Source organism: Etheostoma spectabile, chromosome 11 (assembly GCF_008692095.1).
Source record: "Etheostoma spectabile isolate EspeVRDwgs_2016 chromosome 11, UIUC_Espe_1.0, whole genome shotgun sequence".
In the NCBI taxonomy this organism is placed as follows: Eukaryota; Metazoa; Chordata; class Actinopteri; order Perciformes; family Percidae; genus Etheostoma; species Etheostoma spectabile.
The window spans coordinates 20,888,853-20,901,675 of record NC_045743.1 but is presented as its reverse complement, the minus strand read 5'-3'; the positions used below and the strand labels follow the sequence as shown (position 1 = coordinate 20,901,675).

General features: G+C 41.1%; 1 protein-coding gene and 1 long non-coding RNA gene across 3 annotated transcripts in view; one reads left to right on the top strand and one right to left on the bottom strand.

The window, feature by feature from the left end:
• Window positions 1-8,666, bottom strand: part of LOC116697868 (uncharacterized) — a 12,711-nt gene extending 4,045 nt beyond the window's left edge. Inside the window, exon 1 of the long non-coding RNA XR_004334069.1 lies at window positions 8,655-8,666. This is a non-coding gene — a long non-coding RNA (uncharacterized LOC116697868). The remainder of the gene's footprint in view (window positions 1-8,654) is intronic.
• Window positions 5,593-12,823, top strand: part of LOC116697852 (GTP-binding protein 8) — a 15,616-nt gene continuing 8,385 nt past the window's right edge. The window contains exons 1-3 of one of the 2 annotated variants that reach the window (XM_032529379.1): window positions 5,593-5,730; window positions 8,281-8,481; window positions 10,806-10,959. In XM_032529379.1, coding sequence (XP_032385270.1) covers window positions 8,312-8,481; window positions 10,806-10,959 — 324 coding nt within the window. In that variant the 5' untranslated portion in view covers window positions 5,593-5,730; window positions 8,281-8,311. The remainder of the gene's footprint in view (window positions 5,731-8,280; window positions 8,482-10,805; window positions 10,960-12,823) is intronic. The other variant, XM_032529380.1, reaches the window with a different exon arrangement.

Sequence of the window (12,823 nt, the reverse complement as noted above, 5' to 3'; positions counted from 1 at the left end):
GCTATTTAGCAGAGGCACCGTGGCTTCGTCCGGCGCTTAGCCCCACCCATGACGATTGTGATTGGTTTAAAGAAATGCTAATCAGAATCAGACTCGGAATCAGCTTTATTTGCCAGGTGTGAGGACACACACGAGGAACTTTTCTTTGGAGCATCGTTGCTCACAACGTGCTTACACACACAAAACAACCAAACAATTTATACACACTAATATATGCATACTCTAAACAACCACAAACCAGAACAGGTTTCACTCCCATCCCGGAATGCTGTGTGGTCTAGCCAGACCTTCCTCCACACACTGACCATGGCAGCTTTCAGTGGGACCAGATGGGCAGTCAGAACAAATACACTCCTGTGTTAATCTCTAGTTGTCTTTTTGCCCTGGAGGCAAGTGCCTGTGACAGCTGTGTGTGTTTGTATGAGGCGTATTGATGATTTGACCTCTTGACTTGATCAACTCCCCTGAACTTCATCCTCCTGGACAAACAATAGCTTTGGTTTTTTTTGGCTTTGGTTGTTGTGGCGGCGCACGTCCCACTGTGCCCCTGTCAGAGCGCGGCGGGAGGTATCGGAGGCTGAGCAGTGGGGGCGGCCTTGGTGCTTAACATGCAAATGAGCGCTTTAATGGACCTGAAAAGACCCCTCAGGTCTCAGGTCTGGGGATAATTCAGTGTCCGATTAAAACAGGGTCAGTGTGTGCGTGGGCGCTTGTGGGCGGCTGGTCCGCAGCGTTGCAGCTGGAATTGGTCCTCGCGCTACATTGTCAAAAGAAGACCACAAAACCAAGGCCTCTCGGTGGCTGCTGCTTTGTGCCTCCAATTGAGTCCAAATGAGTTAAAAAATAATCAGACGGAAAAACGTCAAAGAAAACGCCGACGTTTTTTAAAAACGCATCAAAAAGATTGAAAAAAAAACAACAAAACGTAGGCAGAGATAGTAAAATAAGCGAGAAAAATGTTGAAAGAAATTGACAAATGTAGGAAAAACCATGATGATTTTAAAAAAGTTTTAAAAACAACAACAACAACAACAACAACAACAACAACAACAAAATGCTTAAAACTAGAAATAAATGTCAAAAACAGTCAGGGCAGGAAATTGGTTAGTTCCATCTGTGCTTGTCTGTTGTACATCAATCAAGTCCAACGGAAGGACTGCAACAGACAGAGAGGCACAAACCACTGAAAGATTGGACAGAGACAGACATCAGACAGGGACAGACAGCGAATGAGGAGCCCGAGAACAGATGATGATGAGGAGGGGCTTGCTTGATGGTGTAGGTGGGCTGGTTGTTTGGTGGGGGGGGAGGGGGGGGGGATATCAATTTTGTATAAATTCTTTTTATTTTATTGATATGCACCCCGGGGAAGGAAATGCCATCACGGCCCGCGCTTTAGATGTCTGCTTGGAGGACGATTGATTGGTCTGGCATTTGATCCTCTGGCTCATGGTGAAGGATGAGGGTGGGCTGGGTGAAGTCATGAGAACACCCATGCCCCCCACCCCTCACTTCCCCACCCCCTGTCGATCCCTTTTATCCCCTCCTCTTTTCACCTTCCATCATCAGCTGCCATATATCCCTCACTGTCTTGTTTTCCCAAGTGCCTCTTAAAACCCCCGGTGAGGTGTGGTTTCGTGAGGTTTTAAAGGTTTTAGTCTTGAGTTGTATTGTGCTAAAAGCCGTGTAAAAGACAGAGGGCTCAACGCGTAACTGGTAAGCATCCCATCAGCTGTCCTGGATGGTGCTCTCTTGTCTCATAGTTAAATGCAGGGGTGTTTGCAGCCCGTTTATTTTAGATGACATGATTCCGGCACCCCTAAAAATTAACTGCAAAAAATGAATTAAGTTAAGTTAATCTATTGTGAGCTAAGGAGTTCTGCTGTAGGACTATCTGTCCAATCTGAGGACTATGGTTACCTGGTCCTCAGATCTCTGCAGGGTAAATCCAGACAGCTAGCTAGACTATCTGTCCAATCTGCGGACTATGGTTACCCGGTCCCAGCATCGGGGAACTAACCCCAGGATCTAGATGATGCCCAGATCATTCAGGAAACAATCCCAGCCAAGTCATTGATATTTCGTTTGAAAATGTCTGCTGATGATATTTAAATAACCCCCCCTTTGTAGTAATGGCCATGTGGATCCGCGTTGAAGGAAGTTTTCTCAGACCTCTTAGTGTCTTTCTAGTTACATAGTTCAGTACCATGATGGTCCAAAATGATGGTAAAATGCACAGTTAGCACGAGATACGGTAAAAAGGGTGCCAGGCACCCTAAAGCTAAAGCTCTGATCCTAGAGTCGACCCTGAGGAAAGAAGTAATGCAGCTACCAGCCTTTCATTTGCTAAGTAATCCAAGGAGCACAGAACTACTCTTCCTTTTATTCTTATTTCACTTAAAGCCATTTAACGAACTGCCAAACACACGCGTGACACCCATTTAACGACGCAAGACACACACGCAATAAAGGGAAGGAGAAAGACAGACAGAGACGTAGAGAATAAATCAGTTACATATTTAATTGACTAGTTTAATAAGGCACTCGGTGGGATCTATATCCTTTTAAATGGGCGATGAATTAAAAAAGGCACAGGCATTACCACACGCCCCACGAGAATAAAAGAGTCCACTGCAAAAAGGACAGGGGAAATATGAGAGCTGTAATTGGATGTGTGTGAATTAATTTGTTCAGTGAACATGCTATGAATCACATCGGGTCATAAAAGCCAGATGGAGCACAGAGAGGACTGGCACAAGGTGGCAAAGGCAGATACACAACACAGCAGCGAGAGTGCAGAGGGACGCTTCCACAAGTCACCACTGCCCCCATGTGGAGAGACAACGGTCCACAAACCAGTGGTGGAATGGAACGGAGTACGTCTGCTCATGTACTGTAGTTAAGTCCACATGTTGAGGTAGTTGTATTTTACTCTTAAGTCTTGTCTTTCAGGCCACTTTCTACTTTAGTTACTCCACTACATTCATCTGACTGCTTTAGTTACTAGTTACTTTAGTTACTAGTTACTTTAGTTACTCCACTACATTCATCTGACTGCTTTAGTAACTACTTACTTTAGTTACTAGTTACTTTAGTTACTCCACTACATTCATCTGACTGCTTTAGTTACTAGTTACTTTAGGTTACAGTTACTTTATTACTTCCCAATCATCTGACTGCTTTAGTTACTAGTTACTTTTCTTACTCCTCTACATTCTCGATAGCTTTATTACTAGTTAATTTGTTACTATTTACTTTAGTTACTCCTCTACATTCATCTGACAGCTTAGTTACTAGTTACTTTAGTTACTAGTTATACTTAGTACTCTCCCACTACATTCTCAGACAGCTTAGTTACTAGTTACTTGTTTACTAGTTTACTTTAGTTACTCCTCTACATTCAACTGATAGCTTTAGTTACTATTACTTTAGTCAGTAGTACTTTAGTTACTCCTCTACATTCATATGATAGCTTTAGGTACTAGTTATTTAGTTCTAGTTACTTTAGATTCTCCACTACTTCATCTGACAGCTTTAGTTTACTAGTTACTTTAGTTACTCCACTACATTCATCTGACGCTTTAGTTAGTATTTACTTTAGTTACTCCACTACTTCATCTGACAGCTTAGTTACTAGTTACTTTAGTTTCTTGACTCCATTCATCTGACAGCTTTAGTTACTAATTACTTTAGTTTACGGTTACTTTAGTTCCCCTACATTCATCTGACAGCTTAAGTTACTAGTTACTTTTTTACTATTCTTTAGTTACTCCACTACATCATCTGAACAGCTTTAGTTTACTAGTTACTTTAGTTACTTCACTACATTCATCTGACAGCTTTAGTTACTAGTTACTTTAGTTGCTCCACTACATTCATCTGACAGCTTTAGTTACTAGTTACTTTAGTTACTAGTTACTACCCACATCAAGACTTTTGGGGCCAGTGGCCAGGGTGGTTCAGTGGTCGAGCAGGCGCACATACACAGGGAGGTCCAGGCTTCAAATCTGACCTGTGATGATTTCCAGCACCTCTTCCCCCTTTCTCACCTCGCTGTCCTGTCAAATAAAGGCAGAAAAGCCCCAAAAAAATAGTATAAAAAAAAAGTTTTATTACAAAGCAACCTAGCAACAATATGACGGCCGACAAGTCCAGCTGAGATGATGAGACCATTAAACACACAGCTGATTGGTTGGATCCTTTACACTTTCTACACTGGAAGGATTTTTCTGCATCAACTACTTTTCCTTTTATTACTCTATGTACATTTTCTGACTTACATACTTTTACTTCAGTAATATTTTCAATACAGGATTTCTACTTCTAACAGAGTATTCTTTAAGTGTGGTATTAGTGGGCTACTTTTACTTAGGTAAATGACGTCAACACTTCCTCCACCCTTGCAACAAACAAGGAGTAGATAACTGTGATTCATTTTGTTAAGCAAGATCCCCAAACGTGTGCCAAACATTCTACCTATTAAACAGAAAATTGTGTTTTCAAACTATTAATGAAAGCTGCGACTCTTATTAGAACTGACTCCTTCTCCCCCATAGGAACGGAATGTGGAGAAGACCACTGTGAGAAGAAGACTATAACCACCTTGTGTTCCTGAGGACTGACTGAGTATTGATGGAAGCCCATTTCCTACTGGGAGACTCGGAGTGAAAGAATGCCGAGTGGGAGAGAAGCCCGGAGTCGCTCTTATCACAGCCACCTCCCAGAACTAAATATATGGAGACATTTCTTTGGCGTGCTCCTCATAAACGTCAGCATCATAATGCTCAATAATCCCCACTAAGAGGGTGATGCAGGACGTATGGGACAGCTAGATCTGGACCTTTTTTTTTCCTGTGGATAGGAGTCGTTTCCCCCCCCCGTGAAGAATGTGGCGGGGATCTAAAATGGGAGGTGTGCTCATTAGTTATGTCCCGATGCCCTATGAAATATTAGAATAGCACAAGGATAGAGATGTAATCGCAATGCCCTTGTTGTAGCCTCCTCGGGGTCTCACGTCATTGTCTGTCTCAAGGTCTCACGTGTTTGTATTAGGGCACATTTTCAGAGAAAAAAGGACGTTGGGATGTAACAACGTGTGCCATCAGTGTTTAGATAAGGCTCAGCATGTTATGTGTTGAGCTGTTCATAATCATTTGAATGCAATAACTGCATACATGCAAACAGGGTTTGGTGGTTAATGCACTGCACTGCATTTAATTTCTTTACTGGAATTTGAAATGGAAGCACAGGCAGAGGGGGATATTATGCATCTGTAAAAGCAATATTAGCTGGAATTATTGACCAAAACCACAATTTTTTCTTATAAACATGACAGTAAAACACAGAAAAAAAAATTGCTGCAGCTCCTACTTATGCTAGCTACTACTGCCATGACTACTGTATAAATAAAATGCCTTATAAAAGCCATCATTTCTTTCTGGCAAGATATGGTGACGTGCACATTACAAATAAATCTACTTTTAAATGATTTCTGGTGGTTTATGAAATAAAGTAAGTCAAATAAGTAACCAAAGGCTTCATTTTATTAAAATAACAATGGCAGCGGAACCCTTAGCTCAAACGTCGGTCAGTCGGCCTCATTTGAGCGCCGCACACAACATGGCGGACAGCGAAAGTAGAAGTCATAGTACCGGAGAATAACGCTCAGTTTTTAAAGCTAAACCAGGCTTTATTATTTCAATATTAATCAACGAATACATTGAATTGGAGGTAAGTCGCATTTTGAAATGAATTACAAACATATTGTAACGTTCACTGCTACTTTCTGAACGTAAGGGGTAACGTTACAACGGGATTTGTTTTGGGAAAAATAAACTATTAAATGGACTTTCGGGAGAGTTTTGTGCACGGAAATGGAGAAACCATGTCGTACATGATAGGTTCAAAACCGTAGGGTATAGAGCCTTTGTATTGTTGTAGTATCACCAGGTATTAGGGCATTCAGCGTTTACATTAATGTTAATCAGGCATCACTCTACTACACATTGTATTACCTGTATAATGAGCCACTTAAAGGGACAGTAGCATAAGACTTTAGCAGCAGCTGACAGGATTTGGGTCTGTCCAAACATCTGGACATCTGGACATCTGGACCAGTCACAGCTGGACCAGTCACAGCTGGACCAGTCACAGCTGGCCTGCCAACCCAATGGCCTAGGTTTAGTTTCCAGATTTTGTGAGGAGATATATGATTTTAAGCATTAAACACTGAATTTTGATGACCTATTTCCACCCATTTCTACATTTCTACTGTACATATTCAAATATTTCTTTTATTCTATTCATATTATTTTTTCATGTATATTGCATGTATGTATATTTTTCCTAGTATTTCATTTATATTTCATTTTTTGTGCTTTGTGATTGATTTTGCTGCTGTAACACCGTAATTTCCCATTTTTCTTGGGATCAGTAAACCCCTATCTATCTATCTATCTATCTATCTATCTATCTATCTATCAATTTATTCTAGAAACAATTGAAAATATTGAACAACAAGGCCCTGAGGTGTTTTGTTGGGGAAGTAAATCTCTTTAAATGTGCATGTGGCACTTATTCATGTGAATGAAGTTATGAACCCCTGGACTTCATATAGCTCGGATCTCCCGTTGGATATATAATCGCTGCACCTAAACATGTTTTTGACAAATGTGCTAACACATTGTGCCTTAATTGTTTGTATGACTATTGTAAATCAATTTAAAAAATCCTGTTGTCACTCCTCGATGTCAGTCAAGTGCAGATATCAGTCGAGCGTGCTCAGATGTATACGGTTCACCGCATAACGTGTTATACTGAAATTTGTGAAATCCATAATACAATAACAACAACATGAATAACAACAACAATAACAGCAGATGGAAATCATTTCTATCTATGATTGATTGGTTGCTAACGTTAGCTTAAAACGCCATTCCACTGACAGCCTTTGTTGTGTTTGATGCTAACGTGTAGCCAACAGTGAACCAACTTCGTGAAGCAGGTCCATTTTTACTGTGTTGACATTACAGGAGTCTCTCGTTAGCATCTTGTTGGCTACTTGTCGCAAAGTGACGCATGCACGACTCAAATCTGCACTCGACACCTTCACTGCCATTTGTCTGTTTGAAAGCCATGATGTCTTCTCTTATGGGGGGGGGGGGGGGGCAAATTCTCTGGGCGGGCAAAGCAGATAAAGGGGAGGTAACCTTGCCCCATATGACCTCATAAGGAGCAAGATTCCAGATCGGACCTCGAGCTTTCATTTCTCAAAGGCAGAGCAGGATACCCAGGGCTCGGTTACACCTATACCTTTTCTAGCACGGGGTGGGGTGGGGGCAAGGCATAGGACATGCTGGGGGAACTCATATTAATGTTAAAAAACCTCAAAGTGACATTTTCATGCCATGGGACCTTTTACAGAACATAAGTACATCGCCAGTATGTACAGTACATACACAAAAAAGTCAATACCAGAGGTGATTATACAAAGAAATTATATGTAAAAAATGAATAAAGGTCATAGAAAATGTGATACACATTTAAATGAAATATACTGTTGGTACATGAGAAATGTATCCCGTTGACCACAATTTTAGCTCAAAATTTAATTTAAATAAAACCGTAAGAGACTTTTTTTTTCTCTGAGTTTTTTTTAAATACTTTTTTTCAATAAGTCTTTGACACTGTTTACGATATCTGTGTCGATTGTTTTCTTTTTTGTCACTTTTTTCAACATTCTTTTGTAGTTTTTCTTCTTCAAATGCTATAAAACTGAACGAAACACCCAGATTCATTGACAGAAACAGACTGATCATTTATTTTACATGTGACGAGCGTTGTACAGAGCCATCCACTTTTTTCTTTGACAATTTGGTTGAGAGAAACCCAAATTTTAAATTTAGAAACTTTTTGAAAAAAAGAAAAGAAAATGTTTCTTACAGGTTTGCCGTTTTGGTGCAGTTCTTTAAAAATGTGTCAAAGTTTGGCTTGGAAAATGCCTATTTTGTCTTCTTTATCTGGAATTTTCCCAATAAAAAAAATGAACTGTAGAAAAAAAGACAATATCTTCATCCATCTCATTCCCCTCAAAACTAATGTCTTTATCCTGAAATTGAATTGATTTCCCAGTTTTTATTCTTGTATGACGTTAAACATCAACCAAAAATATTGGAGTATGTATACAGTGAGCAAACAAATGACAGATTGTACCTGAATATTATTTTTTAGATGAGGCTGCATCTAAATGGAAAGGTGATAATCCCACTGTCCTCTCCTCAGCTGCAGGCAAGTCTGAAACCGGCAGAGGACGATGTTTGGTCTCCGTCTGTCCCTGGGGCTCCAGCCTGGGACACAGCTGTGCTCCGTCTCCCGGCGGAGTGTCCATAAACTTGCTTCGCTTCAGAAAGCCACGTTGCTTCCCCCGAAGAAAGTCCAAGGCTTACTCTACCCCTTCAGTGAGCTGGAGGCTTACCTGGACAGGTACTGCATTTGGTTTCTACCCCTGACAGGTTTGACTCAGAGCTGGGCGATCTGGAGAAAATCCAACATCCCGATATGTTCGACCAAATACATCAAAGTCGATATTGTAGGCTTGACTATTAGTGTTTTCACAAAATATTAACACCGTGAGACTTTAGATAAACAGTCGCCACTAATGTGGATGTATTGACTACGTGGGTAAAGGCAAATAACAGAAGAGATGAACAGTGTGGTAGCAGGGTTTCAGCACGGTCTTAAATAGTCTCAAATTTCCACATCAAAGTTTTAGGCCTTAACATTTAAAAAATTCGCTGAAGCATTATGTTCTCGGTATTAAAGAGTTAATTTTCTGCTCATTTTCAGGTTCATAATTGTATTATGAGGTTATATAAGAATAGGTTTACATGGTTTAATTTTCAAACAACACCATATTGTTGTTGTACTGCACAGTGCTGCAGCTCCCCTTTTCACCCTGTGTGTTGAGCTCTCGGTTTTACCTACAGAGTGAGACATCTCACTTCTGTTCCATCTTTGTTGGGAGTCACACATGCTCAGTAGCTCGGTAAAGACTACTAGCCAGTCAGAAGCAGAGCATGAGGGCCCTGACAGTACCTAGGTAAGGACTACTAGCCAGTCAGAAGCAGAGTATGAGGGCCCTGACAGTACCTAGGTAAGGACTACTAGCCAGTCAGAAGCAGAGTAGAGGGCCCTGACAGTGCACTAGGTAAGGTACGAGCCAGTCAGGAGCAGAGTATGAGGGCGTGCCATGCTAGCAGCTAGGCTAGCATTATAACGTTTGTCTCTGAAGTAAAGGCTGGACTACAACAGAGCTGGTTGGAGCAGGTTGTGAACAGTGGTTTTTCACTTTGTAAATCTATTACATGTACAAAAATAATATACACCACAATAAATAAAAGGAAAAAAAAACAACAAGCAAAATATGAGCTCTCTCAATAACTAGACCGGTGTTAACTGTCCTACGTCAGTGCAGCTCTACCTCTACTGCTTCTGCAGCGCTTTGTGGTGTTGTAGTTCTTTCTTTTGCTAGTCCAAATATAAGATGCTGTATATTTACCGACTGTTATTAATCTGTTTTGCTTTGATTCAATTTGACTACATTTATTTACCTTGAAAGTCATTTTGTGACTGCATTTTGTTGTACTTTTGTGTTCAGATCTTATATGTCACGCATAATAGTCTGAGACCGTCTTAAAAAGTCTCACATTTGACTTGGTGAAATCTGCTGAAACTGAGTCAATTCAGAAAATGACATCACTCTACTGCAATGTAGCCCGTATAACCAGAAAAAGACAACACGATAATCCAAAATCTAAGGCAGTATCTAGCGTTGTTTATCAATATCAATGTAATATCAATTTATTTCCCAGCCCTAGTTTGAGTTCATCCTAGAGACAATAAGTCTCAGGGTTGGGTTTACATGTAGGGATTATGTAATCAGATTACAAAATACAAGGAACTATAATCAGACTGGATCACATTTTTGATTACGTCTTTCAAATATGGCAATTTTCAAATGATACTTTACAGTACGATTGTAGACATGTATGTCAGCAGTTTTTAATGCTGAATATGTTCTACTCTATATATCAAATGTAAACTACTGTGGGTGGCCAGTTTTGTTAAACCATGGTTAACGGTGATTTATATATTTGTTTTACCTCAGTGTTTGTTTTTTTTTTTTTTTTGAAAATGGATGAACATTTGAGGAAGGGTTTACCTTATGTTTTTTTTTTTTAAGTGTGATGACCCCAATGGGAAATTACATTCAAATCTGTGTCCACACTTTGTTAGTAATCACACACAGTCCTGAACTACACACACACACACACACGCTCAGGATCTGTACATGCACTAATGGAGAGATGTCAGAGTGGGGGGGGCTGCCAGTCGAACCAGCGCCCGGAGCGGTTGGAGGGGCACGGTGCCTTGCTCAACGGCACCTGGCAGTGCCCAGGAAGTGAAGTGGCATCTCTCCAGCCACCAATCCACACTCCGTACTTTTTGGTCCACCGGGGACTTGAACCAGTGACCACTTAAAGATACACGAGCAAAAGAAACGGCCTCCCACACCTGCAGTCTGGGCCAGGACTGGCTTTTGATTGGAGCAACTGTAAATGATTTAGCAGTTATCCAAAAGTATTACGAATATATTACATTTTTTTTTTTACAATCTAATGGATTACGTTACAAATGACAAATTGGCCATGCCATCTGTTTTCAGTGTCTAACTACATTTTAAATGAATCGGACCCTACCCTGTGTATTCTCGGGGAGCCTGAACTGTCGATTTGGATCCTTCTCAGGTCTGTGGACAGGACCCAGTTCCAGCTCTTTCATCCCAGTTTGGAGGACATGGTTAAGTCCGAAAAGCTCTTCTGCTCCTCCCCGTCTCATAAGATTGATTACTACGTCTCTGCAGAGAGGCTGGACCACGTACCTGCACTGAAACCGCCAGAGGTTAGTGGGCCGCCTCGGTCCCACCGTCAGCCACCTGGCTCCCATACAGCACTACCAACATGTCCTCTCCTCAAGTTACCTCATGTCATTGCTTTGTTTTTCTCTTAACCCTCATGTTGTCCCTGGGTCAAGTTGACCCGTTTTCAGTAAAAAAAAAAAAAAAAAGTTCTCACAAAAAATGGGCCGTCGAAATAAGCGCTGAAAATGTCAACATTAAAAATATCAGAAAACGTTGGAAAAAAACATAAAAAAAAGCTCCCACTACATTGAAAAAGTGACAAAAAAGCGGGAATAATGTTGGAAAAAAGTGACCAAAACTTTTTTTCTTTCATTCATGGTTGACGGGAAGACCACACAAGGGTTAAATATGTGAGCTTACAAAATTGGTATGGGAAAAAAGTATTGTTCAGGAACGGGTGTCAAAGTCTCGGTGTCACGATTGGTAGCGGTCCGATACCCAGCCCCACTCATCTTTGAAACCTCCGGCCCTCCCCCGGCCCAGAACGTGGACCCCCTGAAACACGTGGCGTCATGTCTCCTTACGCTCCTGCAGCCTCGTGCATTATTAAGCATGAGTCGACACTAGATGATAAACGAGCAGATCTGTAACCTTACACGCGGTAGTGTTCAGCGGCGAGTTCGGGACGGAACACTGCGTTGCCAGGGACGACGGAGCGTCTCTGGCGCGCCGCGGTGGCTCCCGCTCCGCCTCCCGCGCTCTGTCCGAGGATGATGTATTCATAGCCTGCTGGCAGCGTGAGCCTCCATCCATCTGTCTGGCGTCTGAGAGATGGATGAGCCAGAGCCGTGTCCTGTGGGACTCGGCGGTCGGTGGCACCGCAGTAGCAAAACGGGAGCAGCCAATCAGAGCGGCCTGCGAGTCAGAGTGCAGGTGGGCCTGCTAATCCGTTCACTGAATGAGGAAAACCTGAAAAGACCTTTTTAACCCTTGTGTCGTCCTCGGGTCAAACTGACCCGTTTCAAAGTGTTTCATATCAGAAATATGGATTTCTTTCAACCAAATTGCCCAAAAAATAACATGGATGATTCCTTATGTTCTTCAGGTAAAACTATTGATGACTTTTATTGAATTTTGTGGGTGTTTTATTTAATCTTATAGCATTTGTTTTATTTTTTTTGAATGGTTTCAGATAAGTATCCGGACTAAACTCTGACATCTACCCATCTGAGATCCCCTCAACATCCTCTGATCTTAACTATTAGTCAAAATAACTCATAACTTCTGCCTTTTCAACTAAAAACTGATGTATAATTTGATATAAATGATGTTTGTTGAACATGAATTCCAAGAATAAGTGTAAAACCTGTTGTTAAACCAGCTCAGGTTTTTTAAAAAAGCGCCAAAAACATCGGGAAAAGCACCAAAAAAATGTTAATTTTCATTTTTGACCTGGAAGGACAATTTCATGGATAACAGGAAGACAACACGAGGGTTAAGGAAAACATTCCAGCACAGACTCTCACAGATCCATTAATTACTATTAAAAGGTTTGATCGCTGACATGTAAGAGCTGGATATCACCAGTGGTTCCCAGAATGGGTTCAAGTCCCAGATTCCATTGCATTTCCATTGGATATACAGTATAAGTCGGGTTAGGGGATACCAATACAGCTGGGATATAAAAGAGGTTCTCAGAGGACTTGTCCTGTAAATTGTACAAGCAAGAAGCAATCCTCAGCTATTTTTATAATCCACCAGGTTAGGGGTTATTTTAGATTTTAAAGCTTTTTTGAAAGCTCGATATAAATTGGAGACTCAGCCTCATAACACAGTCACAAGAAATTGCCATTTCATCACAGTATTTGAGAAGAAAAAGACTTAGAGCAGTGTGTGTGTGTGTGT